At 45.9% G+C, this 22,016-nt stretch overlaps 1 protein-coding gene across 3 annotated transcripts in view; it reads left to right on the top strand.

Annotated features, from left to right (window-relative positions):
- kcnh5b (potassium voltage-gated channel, subfamily H (eag-related), member 5b) overlaps positions 1 to 22,016 on the top strand; it is a 150,571-nt gene that overhangs the window by 114,735 nt on the left and 13,820 nt on the right. For all 3 annotated transcript variants that reach the window (XM_040137468.1, XM_040137467.1, XM_040137466.1), the window contains exon 12: positions 949 to 1,145. In XM_040137468.1, coding sequence (XP_039993402.1) covers positions 949 to 1,145 — 197 coding nt within the window. The remainder of the gene's footprint in view (positions 1 to 948; positions 1,146 to 22,016) is intronic.

The following is a 22,016-nucleotide window of genomic DNA, read 5'->3' as shown; positions in this document are numbered from 1 at the left end:
TTTTGTTCTGAGTCACACCACCGGTTTCTTTTTGAATTCAGGTTTTTTTTTTGTAACAGTGCAGGGTGCCACGTCGCCCTGTCGTCAGTCCACTTTTTAAAAAGTATTTTTCTCTTTCTTCGTCTCCGCCGCGTTTTCTCCCCCCTTCATTCCGCTCGGATTGCGTCGGATCTGGAACTGATGTAATAGCTGTGACTGTACCTGTTACGCGCCAGAGAGTATCAGCGCCTGACGGTGTACATAGTGAAATCGGCAGCCCTGGTTGCTAAGGCCAGGTAAAGCTGTTGCCAAGGACAGAAAAGGAGTGGATGTGCGGGGTCTATGCAGACGTGCAGACGGTGCATGTTTAGTGTTTTACAGTCAGTAGTTTTTCTCCTAATTTGCAGGTCCAATAGAAAATGCCACTGTGTTTTTGTCAGACTCCCTCTTCTCAATTATCACGTCCCAGCTGCTGAACCTTGACTTCCCCCTGTTTGGTGAGGGCATGTCTTTCTCTGTGGTTTGAAGCCGCTGGATCAGCCGCTGTGTATTTTCGACTTAAGTCAGTGCCACGCCATAATGCCTTTACATGCTCAGAACCCTGTAGCCTGACAGTCAGACTGATAAACTGGCATTAGGCGATGTGGCTGAAAACTCAACTTGAACAATTGATCGGTTATTAAAATAGTTGCCTTTTGATTTCAGTCACCTAACCCTTCTAAAATGAAGGTTTTGGGTGAATCTAAAGCATCTCAGTCAACATGGATTGGACACACTGGTTATTCGGGTGTGGCCCAGTAGCCAGGACCTCAGCACATCTATTGAATTTGTAATACATTCTATAAGACTAAGTTCTCCTGTTAGTTTTACCTGGGGTGTCACCTTCATCAGCATGTATCAATAATTAATACTCTTCTCTTTGTGCCATCAAACCCTTATCCTCCTTGTCTTGTTTGCTGTTCTCATCAGGTAAAGGTGACGTGTTCGGCGATGTCTTTTGGAAAGAAACCACCCTTGCACACGCGTGTGCTAACGTCAGAGCGCTAACGTACTGCGACCTCCACGTCATCAAGAGAGAGGCCCTGCTCAAGGTTTTGGAGTTTTACACCGCCTTCGCCAACTCCTTCTCCCGCAACCTCATCCTCACCTGCAACCTGCGCAAGCGGGTAAGGTTTCCAGCTTTTCTGAACACAGTACGGAGAAAAGAAAGAAGTGTCTTCATAAAGCCACACATACAGTCCTAAGCATCCTCACACCAGCACACCTACGTGAATCTGCAGACCTGCAAACACTTACAGACATTACGTGTTTGTACTCAGCCTCATATTCAGTCTGGATGGGCATTTCATCGCTCCGTTATGCTTTGTTACGTTTGCTTTTCTCCGCGCGGGAGGAAAAAACAGAAATAGGAGAATGTGTTTAGGTGCCAGTTGGCCTGCCCGAGCCGGTGTGTTACCGTTGGATAATGTAGTAGTGCTCTAGGCCGCTAGAAAGCCTTCACTCGTCAGTTTGGTACGACGAATTTCCCCGGGTGCTGATTTATCCACGAGCCTCACTTTCCGTCGGCACTGAGGAGAAGCCAGTCGGAGCTTTGACGCGGCAGCTGGCGACAAAGCAGTGCGCCATAGATGCTAGAGTCATCCAAAACTGACCCAACGTCCGAAACCGAACTGATGTGGACTGCCGAATGTCTCATCAGGTTTTCTTCAAAGCATAATCTTTAGTTTCAGCTCACCATTAGAGGCACCAAACAGAATTTGAAGCTCTGTGATTGGTGTTTGTCGCACCTCGGGAGTCATAGCTGACCTCTCTCCCGTAGTGCTTATGTCCACGGGCTTGTGCCTTTGACTTTTTACGAGAGGACCAGGCATTTTCTGACATAGCTGCTCATCTTTTCTACCGGTGATTCAACCAGGAGAGTTTTATGTTCATCCAGGCTTTGAAGTGCTCCAACTGTCAGACACCTGACAGTGTCTATGCAGAAAATGAGCAGCACTTTATTAAAGAAGACCGAGGCGTCCAGTGGGAAATCTGAGAGGAAAATCAGGGATTGAGGGGCTGGAACGGACAACGAGAAGGTGGTTCTTTCATTTTTCAAGGATTTTTGTTATTCCCCTACCTTCATGAGAGCGGTAGAGGATAAAAGTACAGGCTTTGGCATACAGTACAAACCATAATCACACACACATTCAGAGGTAGGTCATCACACCCTCGAATTTTCTTGCCTCCTTTCCAATATCCTTTCCTCTGCTTTTCTCTCATAACAAGTCTGTTGTTGTTTACTCGCCCTTAGGCTGTTTTTCATACTTGAGTTTTCTCTCAGCTCGGTAGGCCTTCCTCTCAGCGCGCTTTGAGCACAGTAAATTATACATATGGTACAGGTAGCCTCATTATGTCCCGTGGCCCTTTGCCGGCTCTTACTGACAACCTGGCAGGCAGTCTCTCGGCTCTCAGCGGCTGTTTGTTTGTGTGTAAGTTTGAAGTTTATTGCTCATAGATTGTTAATTTATCGACGACCTCCTGCGTGTGTTTTGACCACCCACGCCTATGTGTCCACGTCAGTGTGAGGATGCACGTGCACATTCTGTAAATGTTGCTTTGAAGTTTTTTTATTTTAACCGAGCTAGTTATCCACCATAATACATGTCGTGTACTGTATGTGTGCGTACGTGTGCTGCGCGTGTTTACATATATATGTGTACATATGTACATATACATTTGTATATATACATATTGATTGCACTCATCCAAAGGCAATGATCTTGATGCAGGCAGCAGATATCTGTCCATGTCTGAAACAAGTGGTGGCTGCGTATCGATCAAGTCCTTACTTTCGCAGCTCAGGCCCGGCTTCGGCTCCAGATTTCTGGCTGCAGGCGCGATGCTGCGTCCTCACTTCTGTCCACCGGCCACTGCATGAAGCTGGCTCACAGATTATGCACGCGACGGATTTTTGACTGCGCGTCTGCGTCGCTCGTTTATCATAGGCCACAACTCACTCTAGATGTCCCGAGAGTAAAATCGAGCAATGACAGTTTCTGACACGAGCCATTGTCGGTTTCCAGAGGAATTTCCTTCAATGAACTGCTCCATTTAACACAAATGATCTTTTTATTCGCTGTTCATTTATAATCGGAAACTTCATTATTAATACTTGTTGAATTGTATACATGCCTGTAGACAAATTTGGCAATGTGAGCCGCTTTGGTCCAGGCTGAAATACCTCAGCAGCTCTCAGATGAATTGCCGTGGAAAGGGCCGGTAGCATCGCTATGGAACTGCAATCTTGTCTCATAGTTTTCGGGTAACACGTTATTTTTTCCACGGTTCTGTAGTTTCTTACTAATTTCATAGAAATTTTCCTGAAAAAGTAATTCTGTATTAATTACACAGACAGAATTTAGACATTTTCACACTTTTGCGTTTTCATTCCTGCTGTGCACTGATTAAAATGCTCTCTAGGTTATGAGAGCAATAGAATTAATGAAACTGTAGCAAGCCAGTTGAACTGTCTCCGTTTTTTTCCTGCAGAACCAAATGACATAGCAGTTTCCAAGAACCTTAGCGCATATGATTCCCTTTCAAGGAAATTGCCGTAAACTGTTGGGCCCTTCTCAAATGTACCCTGTCCAACCATTACAGGTCACTTTCTGTAAAGAAAAGGGGTTTGCCTGGCGGAGCTACGACAGACAGGCCTCGTCAGCTACTCTTACACTTTAGGCTCAGTTGAAAGATTTGTTCGCGAGAGGAGTACATCTCAGTTGGAGAGGACAGGATGCTCATTTTCATGGCGTCTCCAGAGTGCAATTTAGCCTGATTACTCAGCAGCAGTTCACATACAAATCTGCTCAGTGAGGCTTTAAAACGAGTTAAAAAGTAAAACTGCCATTATGATGAGATAATGGCTCTTGTTTTCAACACAACCTCCCTTCATCATCTGTTGGCAACCGCACCTGCTCCGAAAGAATGTGTCTTGATTCATGAACACGCCTTTAACAAGCGTAGCTGCTCCGGGAACAAAGGAGATTATCTCACATCTTCTGCAGACACTCTCTCTCTAAACTGAGTTAACACTTCAGATGAACACTTTTTTTTTTTTGCGGCGTGCAGCCGGAATCTGACTCAGCGGTACCTTCGTGTGAACACGTGACGGAGGCAGTGATGTGGGCAGAGCTCTCTCTCTCTCTCTCTCCTCTCCTCAGTTCGCTCTTTTGTTCCCCGGGATGCGTGTCAGCTGCTAGAGCGCCGCCATGATGAAGATAAACAACTTCTAGCGGGAGCTCAGACGGGGCCTGTGGGACTCTGAGGAGACCAGAATGTGTGTCAGCCCTAACTCGCCGTGTCACTCATGCAATAATGGCGACCAATCTGCCTCCCTAAGCATTTTTTTTTCTCTTTCCAGCCTGTACTCAGCCTCTCTTTCCCTCTTTCCCACTCTGACTTCCATTTTATCTCTTCATTGCATCCTGACTTTCTCGGTTTTCTCTCCCTGCGGCAAAAAACTTGTTTGTGTATGAGAAAGAGTGTTTAGTAATCATGTCTCTCTTCAAACTGCGTGTTGGATGTTGTTCGTTAGGCCAATGTATCCTCTCGGCCCTATCGGATGGGCTCCAGTATCGCCTCTGCATTTTACATAGATGGGAATTGCTTAATGGATTTGTTCAAACATGTTGGACTGCAGAGAATATGCACCCAGTCTGATACAGCAGTCCAGGACTAAATCCTCCCTTCCTGAATTCTGTGGTGTTCGGTTTTTGTCGAAACTGTTTATAGAGAGGTGTTGATTCAACTTTGTGATCATTCTAGCAGAAACGGTCTGCAGGTAGCAGTTGGAGGGCACTTTTCGCCTTCTAGTTGTGAGGTCGTCCCTTCAACTGCAAAGACGCCCTTAACTGTAGCCATATGGCCGGAAGGAAGGAAGGAAGCTCCTTCTGAAGTGAACGGCCAACGCCTCAGCGCTGCACCGCAGTTCTGCTGGCGTTTTGACCTTTTCCTCAAATCTTGCGGCGATGCTCACAAACTGCTGAGTTTCACTTTGCATTTGAGCAAGCCAAAAACACCGTGCGGTATGTTTTACATTGTGCACATGTCGACGAGACTGTTCCCATGTCCCTGCTTCTCTTTCAAAACAAAAGTCCTCAGCGGTGGAGCAGAGCAACACAACGCGGAACAGCAACAACGCGATGACTTTAATAGAATTTGTTTCTTCACAAGGTTTGTTACGTGTGCAACTATTGTAGACACAGCAGTTACAGTACACACAGTGTTGCTCCTGTCTTTTTTTCTTTTCTTTTCAATTATATTCGTCAATGTAATTGGAAAGTGTAGCGCGGAGAAACGGCTGTTTATGTTAGTCACACCGGTCCCGGTCTAGACATCCAGCCAGCAGCTCAATACTGCTGCGTGAATAACAGCCAACTCTCGAAGGATACGTTAGGATGCAAAAAGGCTGAGATGCAAACCCAGGCAATAAATATTTAAAAAAAGGAAAGAAAAAAAAAGGGTTCTAGTCCTTGAACTGTCTGTGGTGAAGCTGAATGTATCCTGAATTACAATATGTCTGCTCACCGTCACTGTGTCAATTTGAATACAAACTAATAAGATCACAACCAATACAATGGCTCAGTATCTCAGTAAAAACCTTTGACACGCTTCGTGTCCTGTTGTATCGATATCTGTGTTTCTGTCTGGCCCATTCATCCATATCCTGTAAGAACTGCACCAGGAAGCGTTGTGCATCAGTGGCCCTGAGCGGCAGCGTCAAAAGATTTTTGTTCAACGCTGAAGACCGACTCGTCTCATGTCTGGGAAACCGAAGAATCTCAAACGGAGACTTTGACTCTGCAGTTTAATTCCCGTGTGGCTCACAGAAACCGCTCTTAAAGACTGTCTCCATCAAACTTGCACAGATTACACTTTTATGAAATGCAGTGTAAAGCTTCAGGGAAAACCAGTAACAAATCTCTTTTATCAGTCATCCGTCTTTCACTTGCGGTCTAGAAAAACATTTGGGCAACATGTCCCTAACCCAAGCTCAGATCCGTATGCTAGGCAAGACACCTTGGGTCTTTTGGGTGTAAATTGAAGACGTCGCAGAGTAACTTAAAGATTTATTTATCTGGGAAAGTTAAAGGATCGGTGTTAAACATATCTGTTTGCATATGAAAACAGATACTTTCACTTCCCCGCAGGCTCTCAGTCAGCCACGTAGCCGGGCTTGAAGGCTTTTCAGACACCAAAGCCCGGCAAAACCGTTTAAGGTTTGATCATTTTACTCCCCATCTTTACGCCATTACCTTTACATCGTAATATCCCAAGAATGTGAGCTCGCAAGTGATTGGATGATGTTGCATTGCAGCAAAAGTTAAGCCATCTGCCAAAGCGTTTTGTCAAGCAACCGCTGCGATTTCATCTTTGTTCGTTTGTTTCTGGAGCCTCCTGCGCCTTGAATTGGATGAATATTTTGTCAGTGTGTTTCTATCCTGCTGTTTTTATGCACAAATTGAAAGTGCGCATGAGAACCCGAGTGGACACGCCGCAAATTTGAAAAAACATCTCAAAGAGGATTTTACACTCGGCTCAAGGTGGAAAAGCTGGTGTATCGATAAAAGCAAAATGTGACACAGTGCAACGGAAACGGACTTAGTGAATAAATAGAGATCTCACCGAAGAGATGGAAAATCAGATCTGTGTGGAGTGATGAGGAGGCCGTGACATTCCTTACATTAATACGAGTCGAACACGAATGGCATATTTTCTTCACGTTTAGTTCGTTTGATGTTTGACTGCCGCTCCTTTAATCACATCGCCTCGGTGCGTCCTATTCTTCCGCAGTGGTGTAATGGCACAGGCCGAAGAATTAGCGCCAACGGCTGTTTTTCCGCCATGTGCCCAACTTCTAATATTCACATAACGGCAGCGGATGGAAACGTACATTTTTTGTTTCGCCGTGTTTGGATGGTCTGGTCCAACCGGCGTAGCTCTGAAAGGCCCCGTAACGCGGCGCAGATGCAAGAAGTATGCTTTGCTGTCCTTGTTTACCGTGGCTGGAAGTCAACAGAGAGAAAGTGAAAGAATTCCTTTTTCCTTTTAGGTCCTCACCTTCAGAAGCCTCGCATCAGTGTTTGTGACGGAATGAAGAGACGCAACAGCACAGCGTGAGCCAGAGCGCGATACGGTCATGCCACAGCAAACCTCCAGTCACCAGGGCTCTTATCACATAAGTACTGTGTAAATGTGGCCCTTCTCTTGACTACTTTCCCAAGGGTGTTAAACGCCTCTTCATCTGTCTAAAAGAGACGTATTACCTGTAGAAAAAAGGCGCAGGTCTGCTGTTCCTCTTTTGTTGCCTAAGGCCCTTAGCAGGGCTTGGTTATCCTCCAGTCCCAACTCCGGAGCTTTTCCCTCGTCAGTAGAAATCTCCCCGCTCATCGCCAGGGAAATGCCGAAGACTATTCATCACAGTCAGAATCGCCGGTCACAGGCTCGAAGTTGTCTGTGATTGGGATGCAAGGGAGTAATGAGAATTTAGAGTCTCACAGCAGCAGACTACACTGAGTTTGAAAGGAAGCAAAATACAACAGGCAACAGGCTGGACATATTACATTCAAGTGTTGGACTAAATATACTGGCTAAAGCGCAACTGATTCACATTTTCTACAGTAACGGTGAATCAAATTACCGCAATGCGTGATCCCAGCGTGAGCCCTCGGAGAATTATCATCAGCTCTGCAGCGCCACTGAGTTCTTTAGGCCCTTTCAGCTCATAGTTTTGGCTCTACGGCACATTTACTCTAGGTTTTCGATCTCACCGCTCTCATCGGCGTTATTTCCGGGTTCATGCGGCTGTCCAGGAAACAAGGTCCGGCAGAACCCGCTGTTCGCAGCCCGCCCACCACGGGACAGCAGACGGGCACGGCCAGAGAGCAGCTGGTGAACACAGTGGAGCATTTAGCGGCTAAAGAGCCAGATGTTTCCTCCAGGAGCTGGTGGAGGCAAAAAATAGAGCAAAAAAGGAGAGTAGATGATGGACTTAAATTCAGCAGCTGGACACAAACGACAAACACAACTCCTGAACGAATGCTAATGTGCTCCCACCTCTTCTACTCATTTAACGGTTACTATCGTACTCGTTTAATCGTTGCATTTAGAATTTCCTCTGCTTTGATGGAAGTTAAGTGATGATATTGCTGCAGTGGTTCTGATCAAAATGTGCTATGATCAGAATTCACTTATGTTCAGCGGCAGCTCATGTAACGGGGAAGAATAGGTGTTGGTGTGGAGGCCCATGAAGGGAGGGGGGGGTCTCGGCGCTCATGAACGTCTGTTAACCATTGGAACGGCACTCGCACTATTTCTCAGATCTGAGCATACAGACGTCACATGTCGTCATCGCACATTTCCAGAGTCGCTCCAGATAGTGGCGCTACCTCAGGGGTGGCGTACGTGGGGGGACAAACGTCCACAAATTCACTCAGAAATCGTGGAAAAAGGAAGCTCCTCTCAACCCTGTCTCATATTCGTCGTGTTTTTTCTTCAGTAACCCAAGGATAGGTGTCTGCACAGCCGTGGGTACAGTGCAAGCAGGACTGTAAGCTGGAAATACAGCATGATTTTTTTATTTGGTGCAAATTTGGCCAAAAACAGTAAACGCAAAGCTGCTAACTTGTCTCCGTGGCAACATTGGGCTTCCTGTTTAACTCACCAGAAGAATAATGGGGAACCCTGGGAGAAAAAATTTAAAAAATATATTCATCCCACAAGAAAAAGGGAAAAAAGAGCAACAATCCGTGAAATCAAACTGGTTTTCGTTTCTCACTCTCATGGCCTTTTCTGGCATAACTCAGGCTCAAGGACAAACGGTATAAAGGACCACTGCCACGTTCTCACCTTATGTTGGCACTGATGTGCTATATAGAAACTCCCCTGAGGCTTTTTTTATTGGCTAAAATCTTTGTGTGTGTAGGTCCTTAATCGTCGGCATATCGCCGCCTCATTGTCACCCTGATAAACCCCTGGACGTTTTTCCGCTTGGTGAGCTGCCTGGGTCCGATCCTCCGACGCTGCCAGACTCCAGGCTCCGATGCCAGCACAGAGCGACTGCAGACACACCGATCCGAATCCACACCAGGAGGAGCTGGCCGCCGATGACTCGCAGTGTTTCATCTTTGGGGTATTCATCCCCGTCCCGCCGAGTTTCAGGAACCTAGATAAACAAGTAAACAGGGCCCGCAAGTGTGTCCGGGGCTTTTTCGGGACAGCTTGTGCGCCGGGAGGGACAGGCTTCAGGGCTAAAGCCTGCAGACCGGGAGGCTTTCAGCAGCCCTCTGTTGGATTATTCATGTGGCCGACAATAAAGGCGGGTGGGCATACAGGGCGCGCGTGCGTGTTTGTGTGTGAGTGTGTGTGTGTGTGTCTACAGTACACTCATATAAACACTTCCGTTTGTGCACTGGAGCAGATTCACTGAGCAGCCGTGCGTGCGCGTGTGTGTGTGTGTTGTTTTATCTATATTCGCGGGGTCCGAAAAAAACGGGAGCCCTCTATACTCGTGGGGTCCAAAATTCCGGCCCCCACAAGTTTAAACAGCTGTTTGAGGGCTAAGACTCTGTTTCAGAGTTATGTTCAGAATCAGGTGTAGGTTAGGGCTAGGGTTGGGGTTGGCCATTCATATTTTTGATGTTTTATCTGCAGGTTGTTTTGCTCTAACCAGTCAAAAGCAGTTCACATATCTGTTTTTCCGACACCGTTTTGATGGCAACACAGAAGCTGTGGTAGCGGTTGGTAGGAGCAGTTGACTTTTTTTAAACCTCGTTGAAATAAGTCCCTGTCGACAACAGACAGTGAGCACAACACCTGCTCTACGTGAGTTCCTGAAAAAGTCAGAGAAGTGGGTGGAAATTCAGAGGCCAGGAAATCAGGCTGCTTCAGTGCAATTGTGAAGTTTCAGTCCTTTGTTCCGTTTTGAGACTCTCAGTCATTATGACTCTACTTACTAGTTACTTTTCAGAGTCAGGTTCTACATTAAAGATGAGAACAGTTCATAAAGCATAGCTGTTCCCAGATTTAAAAAAAAAAATTCATGGATCTCAGAGAACTCAGGAAAAAAAAAAGACGACCCAATGCATTTTTTATTGTATCTGAACAGTTTTTGAGAATTTTCTCAGCTTATAGACAAAAATATGATCCTTAAACCGAAAGTAGAAAAATCCACCGAAAGTTGCAAATCAATCGGACGATTCTGCAATACTCAGAGTAACGTTGGATGCCGACCAGTGGTTTAAAGCATCCAGCACCGATGGATTAAAATTCTCTCTCTTTGCAATATCTGCACTCGGCAGCTATGCTACGGTTAAACTTAGGGAAAGACTGCACCTGTGATTAATAGAACCGGGAACGTGAGGTGCAGATCTGTAACAGTACGAAAACTCTGGCCTCCTGCAGGAAAATCAGATGTGCTACTCTGACATACACCGCTGGTCTGAAAATGGAGTTTTCTGCAGAAAGAGATGAATTATTACAGGTATTATTAAAAATTAATAAAAAATATCCCAGAAAATTGGCAGAAAACTTGTTTAGAAGCAGAGTGCGTGTAGTCCTTATATTGTATGATCTGATACGGTACACTACATGCCTGCATATATCAGATATATCCGCACACAACGATCTGAAACCATAAAGTAAATCCCCAGAACTGGAGATACAAAGTTGCTGTGTGACAGGAAACCGTTCTGGTAGTGCGCTGTTGAATTGTCTCACTCACCTGCCCGATATGGTTTTACTCGCGGTTAAAAGTTGGGTGTTTTTACATTTCGCTGTTGCCACTTTTACTTAAGAGCAGTAGCGTGCGGGTGCTAGCCCCCCCCTCACTTAAATCAGCGCGTGGCGAGCGAGACGCGGGAACTTGACTTGGGTCTTTATTGACGGACAAATAGCCGAAACTGCACATACGCACGTTGCACTGCTACGTTCATAGCTATCCTGCTAACCTCTACCTCTCTGCTCCGGTCACACACACACACACACACACACACACACACACACACACACACACACACACACGCTTTCTCTCCCTCTCTCTCTCTCGCCCGCTCGCCACACGCACGACCAACGCGCTGGACACTTGTATAACAACACGCTGTGTCAAACTCACTGCAGATCTTGCTCTGAGAACCCAACGCCTCGATTAACAGGGAGGAAAAGGTGTCACTCATGTCGACCGAGGTGATTAGTGAGACAACTTTGATCCGAGGTGATAAATCACAGTGTAATTTGCTCGTTTACCTGCTGCTGCTACCTCTTGACGCTTAGGAAGAAAAAGACTGTTGAACTCATTTTGTAAAAGCACATTTTCCAGACATATCGGCACATGTTTGTAATGACGCCTGCAATATCACAAATGATCTCAGAACGGTGGAAGCAGAGTCAAGGGCGGCTTGACAAGCACACTCGCGGCTGTAGCCAGTCACCCGTCAAAGATCCCGTGCACGCGTCCAAAAAATGCTGCTCCCCCCTCTGATAGAAAGGCCCCAGCCTACGTCAGCGGGGCAGGGCCACGCCCACGGAAACGACAGGCTAGATCCCTGAGATGGAGACGTAAGGAGAGGCATCGCTTCTACTTCGTTATCGCTCTAATTGATGTCTACTTTCGGCTTTAGCTGGTCAAGCACTGCCTGCCTTGCTTGTCCTGACGGGACGCCACGGCTCAAGAGATCCGAGGGACCACTTCCACCGCTGCTCGCGCTGCTGCCGTAATCAGCGAGGAGCCGGCGGAGTTGTCAGAAGCTCTTCATAACAGGCTGTCGACCAACGGCTCGCCCAGGGCAGAGCTTCCCAAAAGCTTCTTCCTCATTCTGCTCACTCGCAGCGGAACAAAAGTCAACGGGATAGTGAATTGATTGCTGAGCGGATTTTCGTGTCTGGGTTTCGCCCCCTCCCGTGAAAAAGCTCTTCCCTCGTTCCCAGATCCAGGCAGTTTACCTTGATTTCTGTCCGTGAGACCAGTGTGCTCTAATGGAGGTGTCGTACGCATCAATGCTGATGTTATTGATCCATCTTAATTGCTTTTTTTGTTCTGTGATCGATGCGTCCACAGTGAATTTCACCACTTTTCCCCATTTTAGCAAAACAGTCGCTCGAGCAGTAGACACACTTGTGCTTTTTAAGGGTCAGAGGTCAGGATGAGCTGCAGGACAGAAACTCTGGAGCAGGAGTTTTGTCGGAGATGTATTTATTTTTGACATTTTGAAAAGTCGGCAATTACCGACAACCAGGCGTCGTGGAGGGAGCCCTCCTTTCAAACCCCCGTTGCCTTACACGCTGTTTTTTTATGCGGTGACTGCTGACGAAGCACGTCGCCGCGTAGCACACGCACACACCTTTTATCTTCTTCTCTGTCTTGTTCGCAAATGGGATCAAAAACAAACAGAGAGAGAAACCGAGGTGTTCAGGTCATCGGAGCTGCAGATGCCCGCTCTCAGTAAAGCAGCGTCTGCACCATGTAACAAAACAACACAGGCTGTTTCTGTTCATCACACGCAAGACACAGTATATTTCATGACCTCTCTCACACACACACACACACACACACACACACAGAGGCGATCTGTGTGCTCTGAGGGTTCAGCCGACCAGTGTCTCTTTCTCATCCGTAGCAGTTCAGAAGTACTGATTCTCACCAACTGCACTGTGCTAACAGATGGATAATGTAGACCCACAGTAGTGTTGACGCTAGCGGCTCGGTGACAGAAAGGAAATTTAAAATATATGTTTCAGATTTGGTTCAGCAGCTTTTGTGTCTATATCTGTATCTGTTACACTTAGCCCTGGGCCAAAGGCAGTCTGGGACGTTCTGCATTAATCCGAGGCCTGGGGCTCTCGGAGTCGGTGGCTATCACTGCGCAGAGGCTCAATGTAATGTGGGCTAAAGCCGTGTTTGGCAGCAGGGTTAGCCCCAACTTCCCAGGGCTAAAAATAGAAATGTAGAATGCAACCCGCGGGATAACTGGCTTGTCGTTAAAGAGGGCCGAACAAAAGCTGCGGGCCAGAACTTAGCGAGCAGAACAGGATGTCCGCAGGGTGTGAAAACACTCACACGCCTCTCACGCGACCACTGTGATTAGCGGTGGTTCTCATCTGCCATCATCTGTCGTCCTCGACATTCATCGCAGCCTGATGTGACTTCTGCAAATGTCAGATGAGGGGAAATTCCTCTGGCCTCAGCACAGTAAACAAGACCAGAGTCCTGCAGCCACATAAAGAGGCCCTGTGAGGAGGTCACGCTCATCACCCACCTGAGTACCAAATTGTTGCTTGGCGTGGATTCAGACCAAAAACGGCCCTGCCACGAAACAAGTGCAGGGGCCTGCATTGGGGCGGATTTGGTGGATTCGATTTTACTAGACAGTAATTCCCGTTGGAGCAGCAGCGTAATGTGTTCGCAATGGTTTGTGATACTCACAGACCGGAGTGAACACAACGCCGGAAATGTGCGCTTATATGTGATTGAATTGGTCGAGGCAGCGCCTCGCCAGGTGACGTTGCGTTGCTGCAAAAGTTGAGCCTGTCCCAAATTTGTTTTTTAACGTCAGCCCAGAATGTACGTTTGTGTTTTTTTTTTTATAGATTATCCCTTCAATTTAGTTTTAGTTATACAGTTTACAGTTTAAAATCAGACATACAGGAATCTCTGTCTCTTCTGTGCTTACACCTCTTGTTATTTATCAGCCAACACATGTCGTATGATATATCTGCCATCTTTGTCTGGTAACGTCCACCTGGTGATCTGTCTGTTAATTTCCTTATAGTTGGCGTGGTCACACACGTATGTTTATCATGTTGTGTTCGCACGTAAACACGGGTGTAGTTGGCATGTTGTCAAAAAAATGTAGTTATCAGTCCCTGAGGTGTCCCGTCGTGGATTGAAGTGGAAATTTGGAGCCGCTGATGAATCCTAATGACGGAATCCATCCCCTAGTTTTTGAGATTTTTCTCTCTAAACCAAAGGGTTGGACTGACGGACCAACACTACCATAAACCCGGCGCAAGATTTAAAACAGGTAATCGCATGTTTGGGATTAATCAGCGGCTGTTTTTCTTTTCCTCATGTTACCAAAGATAGAGTTTGTTAAGACCACTTCTAAACTTTTCCCGTAAAGACAAACCAGCTTCGACCTCTAGGGGCAAACGCCAAGTGGAGTCCTTCGATCCCTGCCAGTTCTTGTCGGCGCTCACTGTTCTACTTTTCTCCCATCCCTGCACCTCGGAGGGCCAAAGACGCAGCCTGAGAGTCTTTACCGGCTGACAGATTCTCGTTTTACTTTTGCTCCCGAGTGCCGATCATCTGCAGCACCCACAGAGCGACAACAGGGAGACGGAGCTGCTGACGTGTTTCAGAGTGTTTATGTCGAACTGAACTGAGTCATGACCCGACCAGCAGCACGCTAGGAAACATGTCCACGGCTTGTATTTATTCGACTTACATATTTTCAGCCCTTTAATGCTCAGAAAATTATAACATTACAGCACGATTGGTTACAAGTGTATGTAAAGCCAGATGAACATTATGCTGCACCCTCTGTTACCTTGTTAGCAGTGTCAAGTGTTTCTGAGGAGGTCGGGTTTTAAATAATAAATAAATTCGGATGTGTGTGTGTGTGTGCACAGGAGTGTGTCCTGAGGAGATGAAGGGAGGAGGAGAAACTTGCCGTGTGTTCATTTGCACATAATCTTTGAAAGATGAAAGATGTTCTGGGTGAGGTGTGTGTGTGTGTGTGAGAGAGAGCACGGGTTTGTTGGATGATGGGGAAGTTGAAAATGTGTTAGTAGGAGGAACTGAGTGTCTTTGTGAAATAAACAGAAAGGTGGATAAAGGTTTGTATGTGCAGCTGTGTCCCGGTTTTGTGCTACGTTATAGTAATTTGGAGTCTGTTTTGATTATTTAGTACATTCGCGCTGGAAAAATCACTAATTTATGTTCATGTCATTAATCTATAAAGCGTCCATCAGAAGTTCCCACAGGCTTGTTAATGTTTTCAAAATAGTCCAAAACCCAAAGATATTCAAGTTACGATGATGAGCCGATGTTTGGCATTTTTGCTTGATAATCAATTAATCCTTTGGGTATTTTATCAGTAACTAAACAGCTTTTCTGTCAATAAACTTAATGGACCAACAGTTTCAGCTCTACATTTAATAATGTCAGCGGACTTGACTCACTGAATTTTCAAGAGTGGAGTTGATTTTTAATTTCGGATTGGTGGACTTTATCTGTCCTGGTAAAGAGCTGATAATAAACGGAGAAAAACAGCTGGGAAACACCCGGAAAACAGGTAAACTTGTGCTGCGTTTGGACTTGTACGTGCTGAGGAACTGAAGACAGAAAGATCTCAGCGGCCGTAATCGGGCCCAGTGGGTTTCTCAACAATCTTGCAGTCTGTCCTCTTCTGTGTTGGATTTGCATAGTTTACCAAAGATAATCTTACCAAATGTATGTATGTTTTTTTGGTAAAACTGAAACATATTGTTTGAAAAACCCCACACTGAAGCAAGTTTTCTGTGTATTCCTGCAGTACACATTTTATTTGCAATGCTTCAACATGAATCCTCAACTTTCGAGGTCTCTGAGTCCTCCCTTAGAATCAGTTAGCTTTAGCATTCAGTCTTTTTCGCCGCATTAGATGGGACTCAGTTGGCATTACATCATGTATGTGGCTTTTCATTTTCTTACAAGCCAGCTGGAGACGGTTTTCAACCAGCTCCCCTAGTTTGTGTTCATTAGCCGGTTAGCGACAGCCGATAAAGTCTGCCGGCCAGAATCCACATTTCTATACAACCACTAGCTGGAGTATGTTCAGAGGCCACGTATGCGTTTTTGAATGAACAATGACCGTGGTTCGCATCCACAGTCCCGTCTGCGGTTTAGACAACAACAGGAATTTGGTTCGGGAAAGATGGTGGTTTAGGTTGAATGTAAATAAACAGGTTGTGTCTGAAGTCACTGTGAACTGTGTCTGTATTAAACCAGACCAGGATCTTTCCCGAACCTTGATCCAGTGCTGTGAGGGTCTAAAGAGAACCATAAAACAGTTTACTAATGCTGGAGTCACTGCAAGCTGATATTGTGCTGCAAGAAACGCATATTTTGGCAGAAAACAGATGGTAACAGAAAACATAATGCAGTCGCAGTTATGTTTCGTACAAAACATATTTTCTGTTGCAGTTTAGTTTTGTAGAAATGTAATTTCTAGGAGTGTGGGTTACTCCGTCCGAATTTTTTCTGTTAAATCTGCCATCCTTATCACTGTTACCTGCCAACATGCATGTCTAGAATGGAAAGAGTTTACCCAACAGTCAATTGGAGGGAGGTTACCTTCACGTTAGATGAACAATGTATGAATTGTAACCCTGTACACACTAATAAAATTTTAGGGGGCAGAAAGAAGGGGAAGTATTTGTAGAAAGGGGGAAACACTACGATTGCTGAACGGATGATTGTGCGACTGACATCGGCGACCGATGGCGTTGATCTCTGGTGTCGGCCGATTGCAGGTAAATAAAAAGCTTTACCTGAAGTTAGCTTCACTTTGCAAAGTGCACTTACCTCCAACTCCCTGTGCAGGCCCTGCAGTCCTACACGCCAAACCTTGAGCTTTTCTCCACCTTTTGTGGCCTTTTCAGCGCAAATGTTCAAGCTGCTGGTTGTCCAGTGGTTCCTTACCAGTGGTTCAGGGTGTTTTCTAGTGTATTTGCTCAGTCATAAGGTTTAGGCGCCTTCCTTCTCCCTTGTTTCGGCGGTTGCTTGCCTTCACTCTGGTCTTCAGCGGGTTTTCCTTAAAAAAGTCTTTTCGGTTGCCTTGCCTGTTTGGCTAGGGTGACGGTCCTGCCGGCTGGTCCCGCAAGGACTGCGTGTAAAAAGAGCTGATTTCTACGCCCTAAAAATTGAAGCTGAAAGTCAGACACTTTATTTAATTTTTTCTTAAGTCAGTGTTTCATTTCGTTCTCTGACTGCACTGTAGTATTTCTATGTATACGCCAGAAGACTTCGGTGATTCAATATTTTTAAACGGCAAAAATCATTTGTATAAACGCACGTCAGTAAAGGAATCACTGGGCCGAGCCGCTGAACCAGATTCAAATAGGAAAGTTCGGGTGAAGTCCCAGTACATGTACACTGCAGTATCTGTGTAAGTGCCTCTGTGTGTAAACGTGAGCTTTCAGGCGTGTTGGGGTCTTATATGTGCCTATAGGGGAGCATCTTTGTGCGACTGTGTGCTCACGTGTACGCGTGGGTACATTAATTGCGCGCGCGCGCGTGCGCGTTTGTACGATTGGGCGAGGTTGGGTCGTCCACACGGAGCCGGCGGGAGCATTAGGGGACGAGGTGCAGCACAGTCAGGGGAACCAGTCATCCGTGCTCTCAGTCTCATTTTCTTCTTCTCTCTGCTGTCTGGTAAATAATGAATTGCGAAGGAGAAGAAGTCGGAGCTGCATCAACGAAAGAGGAGGGAGGATTTTCTCCCTGGACTAGTTGCCGGAGATGAGAAAAACGAACACGCTGCTAAAAGGAGTGGACGCAGTAGAGTCCAAATGTTGTTCTTTAAGCAGTCTCTTTATTATGCTGCCCGCGTGGGGGCCTGTGCGTGTGTGTTATTATTTTGCCCTGCTGCAAGTGCCAAAACAATTAGTGGATTAATAGCGTTGTCAATAGGTTCTGTGAACATATGAAATATTTGCTGATTGCGGTGCGTCAGATAAAATGACTCAGTGCTTCCTCTGTCACTTCGGGCTCCGGTAACGTGCGAAGCAGACTTGGATTATTGTTTTTACGTTTTCACGTTTTATAGCAGCGATAATTCAGTATCATCCCTTATCAACTCTTCAGTGGAATCATATCGTGATCACATGACGACAGTATTTTGTAGTTTGCCCAGATCTTGTTGTGCAAATTACTGATTAATAGCTTTAACCACCAATGACTGGGTTGGATGATGATGGTGGGATGTGCTCCTGATTTTCTGTTCTGCTGTCCCTTTATGGGCATTATATTTAATGTGAGCTTGCACCGCGTGTTTAGGCATATACTTTGCATAATTTTCCATATTTTAATGTATTTTGATTTGGCTCCCTTTGGGGTCACTGGAATTGAAGTTTAAGTAGATTCACAGCAAGTCAGTTTAATTTAAGTACCAGAGATGTTATGAGTTACGTCTGATGTGACACACAAACATCAGTTGAGTTATTTTATGGGATATCGCAAACATTTTGCTAGATGTCAATGACAGGAAAAATATTCTTCCCGGCCCCTAGTTTGTGAAGTAAATAACGAATCTATGTCCTGTATGTAATGTGAGAATATTTGCTGGACTGAACGATGATGGAAATAATCACTTACAGACCTGCACAATGTGCTTTACTGCATTTGTGCTGTAGCTGCCGCTAACAAGGCTGTTAACATGGGACCATGTGTGTCTGAAGTGTCATGTGCGTATTTGAATGGCATTCGTTGTCACCGTGATCGTGTTTGTATATATTCCCTCTGGGTTTGGTACCCTGGCCGTGTGTGTGTGTGTGTGTGTGTGTGTGTGTGTGTGTGTGTGTGTGTGTGTGTGTGTGTGTGTGTGTGTGTGTTTACCTCACTCTGCTAGAGTCTCTTAGAATACTGTATTATTCTAAGTCCATTTTCCTCTCTTAGGACGGTAAATTCTATCCCTTCTTGCAGTCTTGTCTTCTCCCCAGCCTCCTCTCTCTCTCTCTCTCTCTCTCTCACCGTTTCTATTTTTAGCAGCTCTATGATACGAGCGCCTTCGATGTCTGCCAGAACAGAGCTGGAACGTTCCTCCCTCACCGCCGCTGCCCGTCGCTCGCTCTTATTGTTTCATTTCATTTTCTCATTGATGCGGGATCGCAGTCAGTAGTCAGATCCAACACGCGCGAGCCCGCCGTCCGGTTTGGACGCTTTTATTCACTCCAGCCATTGTTGTGTGAGCCAACCGAGCAACGCTATCCATCAGTCTGACTGCTGTGTGTGCGTGTGTGTGTGTGTGTGTGTGTGTGTGTGTGTGTGTGTGTGTGTGTGTGTGTGTGTGTGTGTGTGTGTGTGTAAAAGCAGAACTACAACTCAACAAAAAGAATTTAATCGAGTGCAGGACTGAGTGCACCTGCTCAGACATCATGTAGATGCTCACGTTCATACACACACACACACACACACACACACACACAGACAATGTCTCCTCCAGCATCCCAGGCCAACTCCAGAGGTTATTACTCGCTTTCCACCTGTCACGGTGACTCCTGCATAGTCCAGGGGGGGGTCTCAAGGGACCACTGTGACGTGCTAGGCAAGGCAAAAGGGGGCAGGGACTGAGTTAACCTCCACCCCTCAATGCGGTTTGCTTTGTTTTCACCATTACAAGAAGCAACAAACACGATTTAGCTTAACATGTATTAAAGACACACAGCAAGTATGCGTCATGTCGGTTTTCGGAGAGTTTTAACTTTCAAATTGCATCTTGGGAAGTCTGCTAATATGCTGATGATGTTTCTTTTTATAGTGCACAGCAACCAGGGACCCAAGCTGGCCCAGGTACACGTTGGATGTTTAGTCAAGCTGGGTTGGGTCCCGGGTCTGTGTGTCAATATATCGGATACTCGAGCGGATCACCTCAGGTCCGCTCACTATCAGCTCTGGTCCCGTGCTGAAATTTAAAAATTCCTACTGGCAAGAGTTCAATACGAATCGAGTTCTCGCTGCTAAGCGCTGCCCCCGGGAAGCAGCCGTACGCTTCACGCTCTAATGTCCGACACCGGGAAAAGCTTTCGCCTCCTCCCACCTGCTCAGCTTTCACATGTTACCAAACTCACTGACAGCCGTAGGTAAAAGCCTCGGGAGCCCAAGGAGCGATAAAAACTCGCCCGAGTGCCGTGCGGCGAGGTTTAGCTCTGTGACCGACTGACGCATTTCCCCCCGGGGGCTCACCGCAGCTGTGTGCACTCACTGCTGGAACCACTCAGCACTACAGAGCCATATAAACCCTCAGTACGTTTAGAGGTCTGAGCCTGGTACTTACGTTGGGGGGGCACTCAAACCTCTCAGCACTATATCAAAGTCTCCGCTGTCTTGTCCTCTCGGCGACTGTAGAAGCCTCTGCCCATCTGACTTTGTCTCCCGCCTGTCATCACTGACTTGACCCGCCTCTTAACACAGTCCTATTTTGTCTTTCCGGTCGTAATGCTCAGATAGCAACTGTAATCAGTCCTGTCATGTGTGCCCACCCCTGTACCTGCCTCAGCCTCTTCAGATCTGTCGGCCTGTTCGGATTTCCTGCCAACTGCAAGCCTGTTTATTGATTTTTGAATTGGATAAACCACCTATAACTCAACCACCTGTATCGGTACTTCGATCCCGCTTCCTGTTGCCTGTTATTACAGCTGTTCAACCCCCCACTTGCTGCCGCTGCGAACCCTTTTTTGAATTTCATCATTGCATATCTTCAGCTAATGCGGGATTAAAAACAAAAACGGCTCCGCCGCAGCTAGATCCTGTTTTCTTACTCTGAGTACTTTGCATAATTCACACTGCTTGTGAGACTGCTGGCTGGCAGCTGCAGACGGGAGTGTGTGCTTGGATGCGTTTCAGTGTGCTGAGCTGGCTTTGGCATCATGCAGCCGTCCTGCTGGTAATTACATAAATTCGTTTTACATCAGAGCCTGCAGAGTCAGGTCAATTAGCAGTTTTTGATTCTCGTCGCCCTCTTAATGACTCAGATTGGGGAAAAAGACAAACACACACACACACCTGGCCTTCATTACAGCTAAATGGTGAGGCATGTCGACACCCACCATGCACTGCAGCCCCACCTTTAATTTAAGTAACTGGAGGGAAAACGCGGGTGTTAAACAAAGGAAAACACCCATGTGGAGATTTGCAGGACACGTTTGACCTATTTTCGGCCTCAGAGTGTTAGTTGACATTTTGTCAGAGCGCATAATGTTGCAGAAGTGACGTTTTAGACAATATTACATTCCCTATTTCTCACTGCAGTTTATCGTGTTTCAAACCCACAAACATGGTGAGGGTCACACTGGAGATTTTAAACTCATTTCATTCGATACTAAAGTGAAAATAAAAAATGGAAAAATGAAGGTAGATGTTGACTTCACCAAGAGAGTCCATGTCAAAGTGTCTCCCTTATCGATTTTCTGTATTTAGAAGTGTGTGGTGTGACGTCACACACTTTATATCTCCACTCACCTCCTTTTTTCTTTCTCCTGCTGATTCATTCCATCAGGGCAGAACATCTTTTTAGATTCACTTCTTCACCATTCACCTCTTAAAGAGGAAAGGTCCGATTTCAGAAACTCCCGGCTCTGCATCGGCGTCTGTCTTTGGTAGAAGGACCCGACTTTGTGTGATGGATCTTTTTACTCGGTTAGTTCTTATATTTTCTTTTGGCTTTTTAGACTCCCATGAGCCGAAACCCAAACATTTTTAAAAAATATTTTATACCTGCTAGCATCTCTTCACTGAACCCCCCTTTTTTTTTTTTTTAATTGATAGATATATTTTTTTTAAACACAATTTAATACTGAAACTACCTGAATGAAACTAAAACCTAAAAACTAAACTGAAGCTGAAATCTGGTCATTCGAAACTAACTTAAATGGAGAATCACTCCTTCGAACTGAACTGGGTCCTTTGGGCAGTCAGAATTAAAAAAATTGAGATATTCTATAAACGGCTAAAATTATGACCCAAGTGAAATGGGTTTCTAAAGTACACACCAGTTGAGAGGTTGAGATCCATGACCGTGGAAGCAGCAGTTGACCCCTCTAACCTCAAGGTCCATTTAGTCGTCGTTCAGGAGCTTTTGATTAGATTGCATGACCTTCATTAGCGGACGGAGTTTACCGGGGTCACGGGATTAAAGATGTAGATGATGTAGATGTGTCTGAAGCTCCTGGTAAACTTCATCTGCTGATCAAGATCATGTGAAATGACTGAAAGCTCTAGAGTCATTTCTAAATGTTGTCAACCA

This window comes from Xiphias gladius, chromosome 10 (assembly GCF_016859285.1).
Source record: "Xiphias gladius isolate SHS-SW01 ecotype Sanya breed wild chromosome 10, ASM1685928v1, whole genome shotgun sequence".
NCBI classification, from domain to species: Eukaryota; Metazoa; Chordata; class Actinopteri; order Istiophoriformes; family Xiphiidae; genus Xiphias; species Xiphias gladius.
The sequence above is the reverse complement of the archived record's forward strand: the minus strand, read 5'-3'. Positions and strand labels throughout refer to the sequence as shown.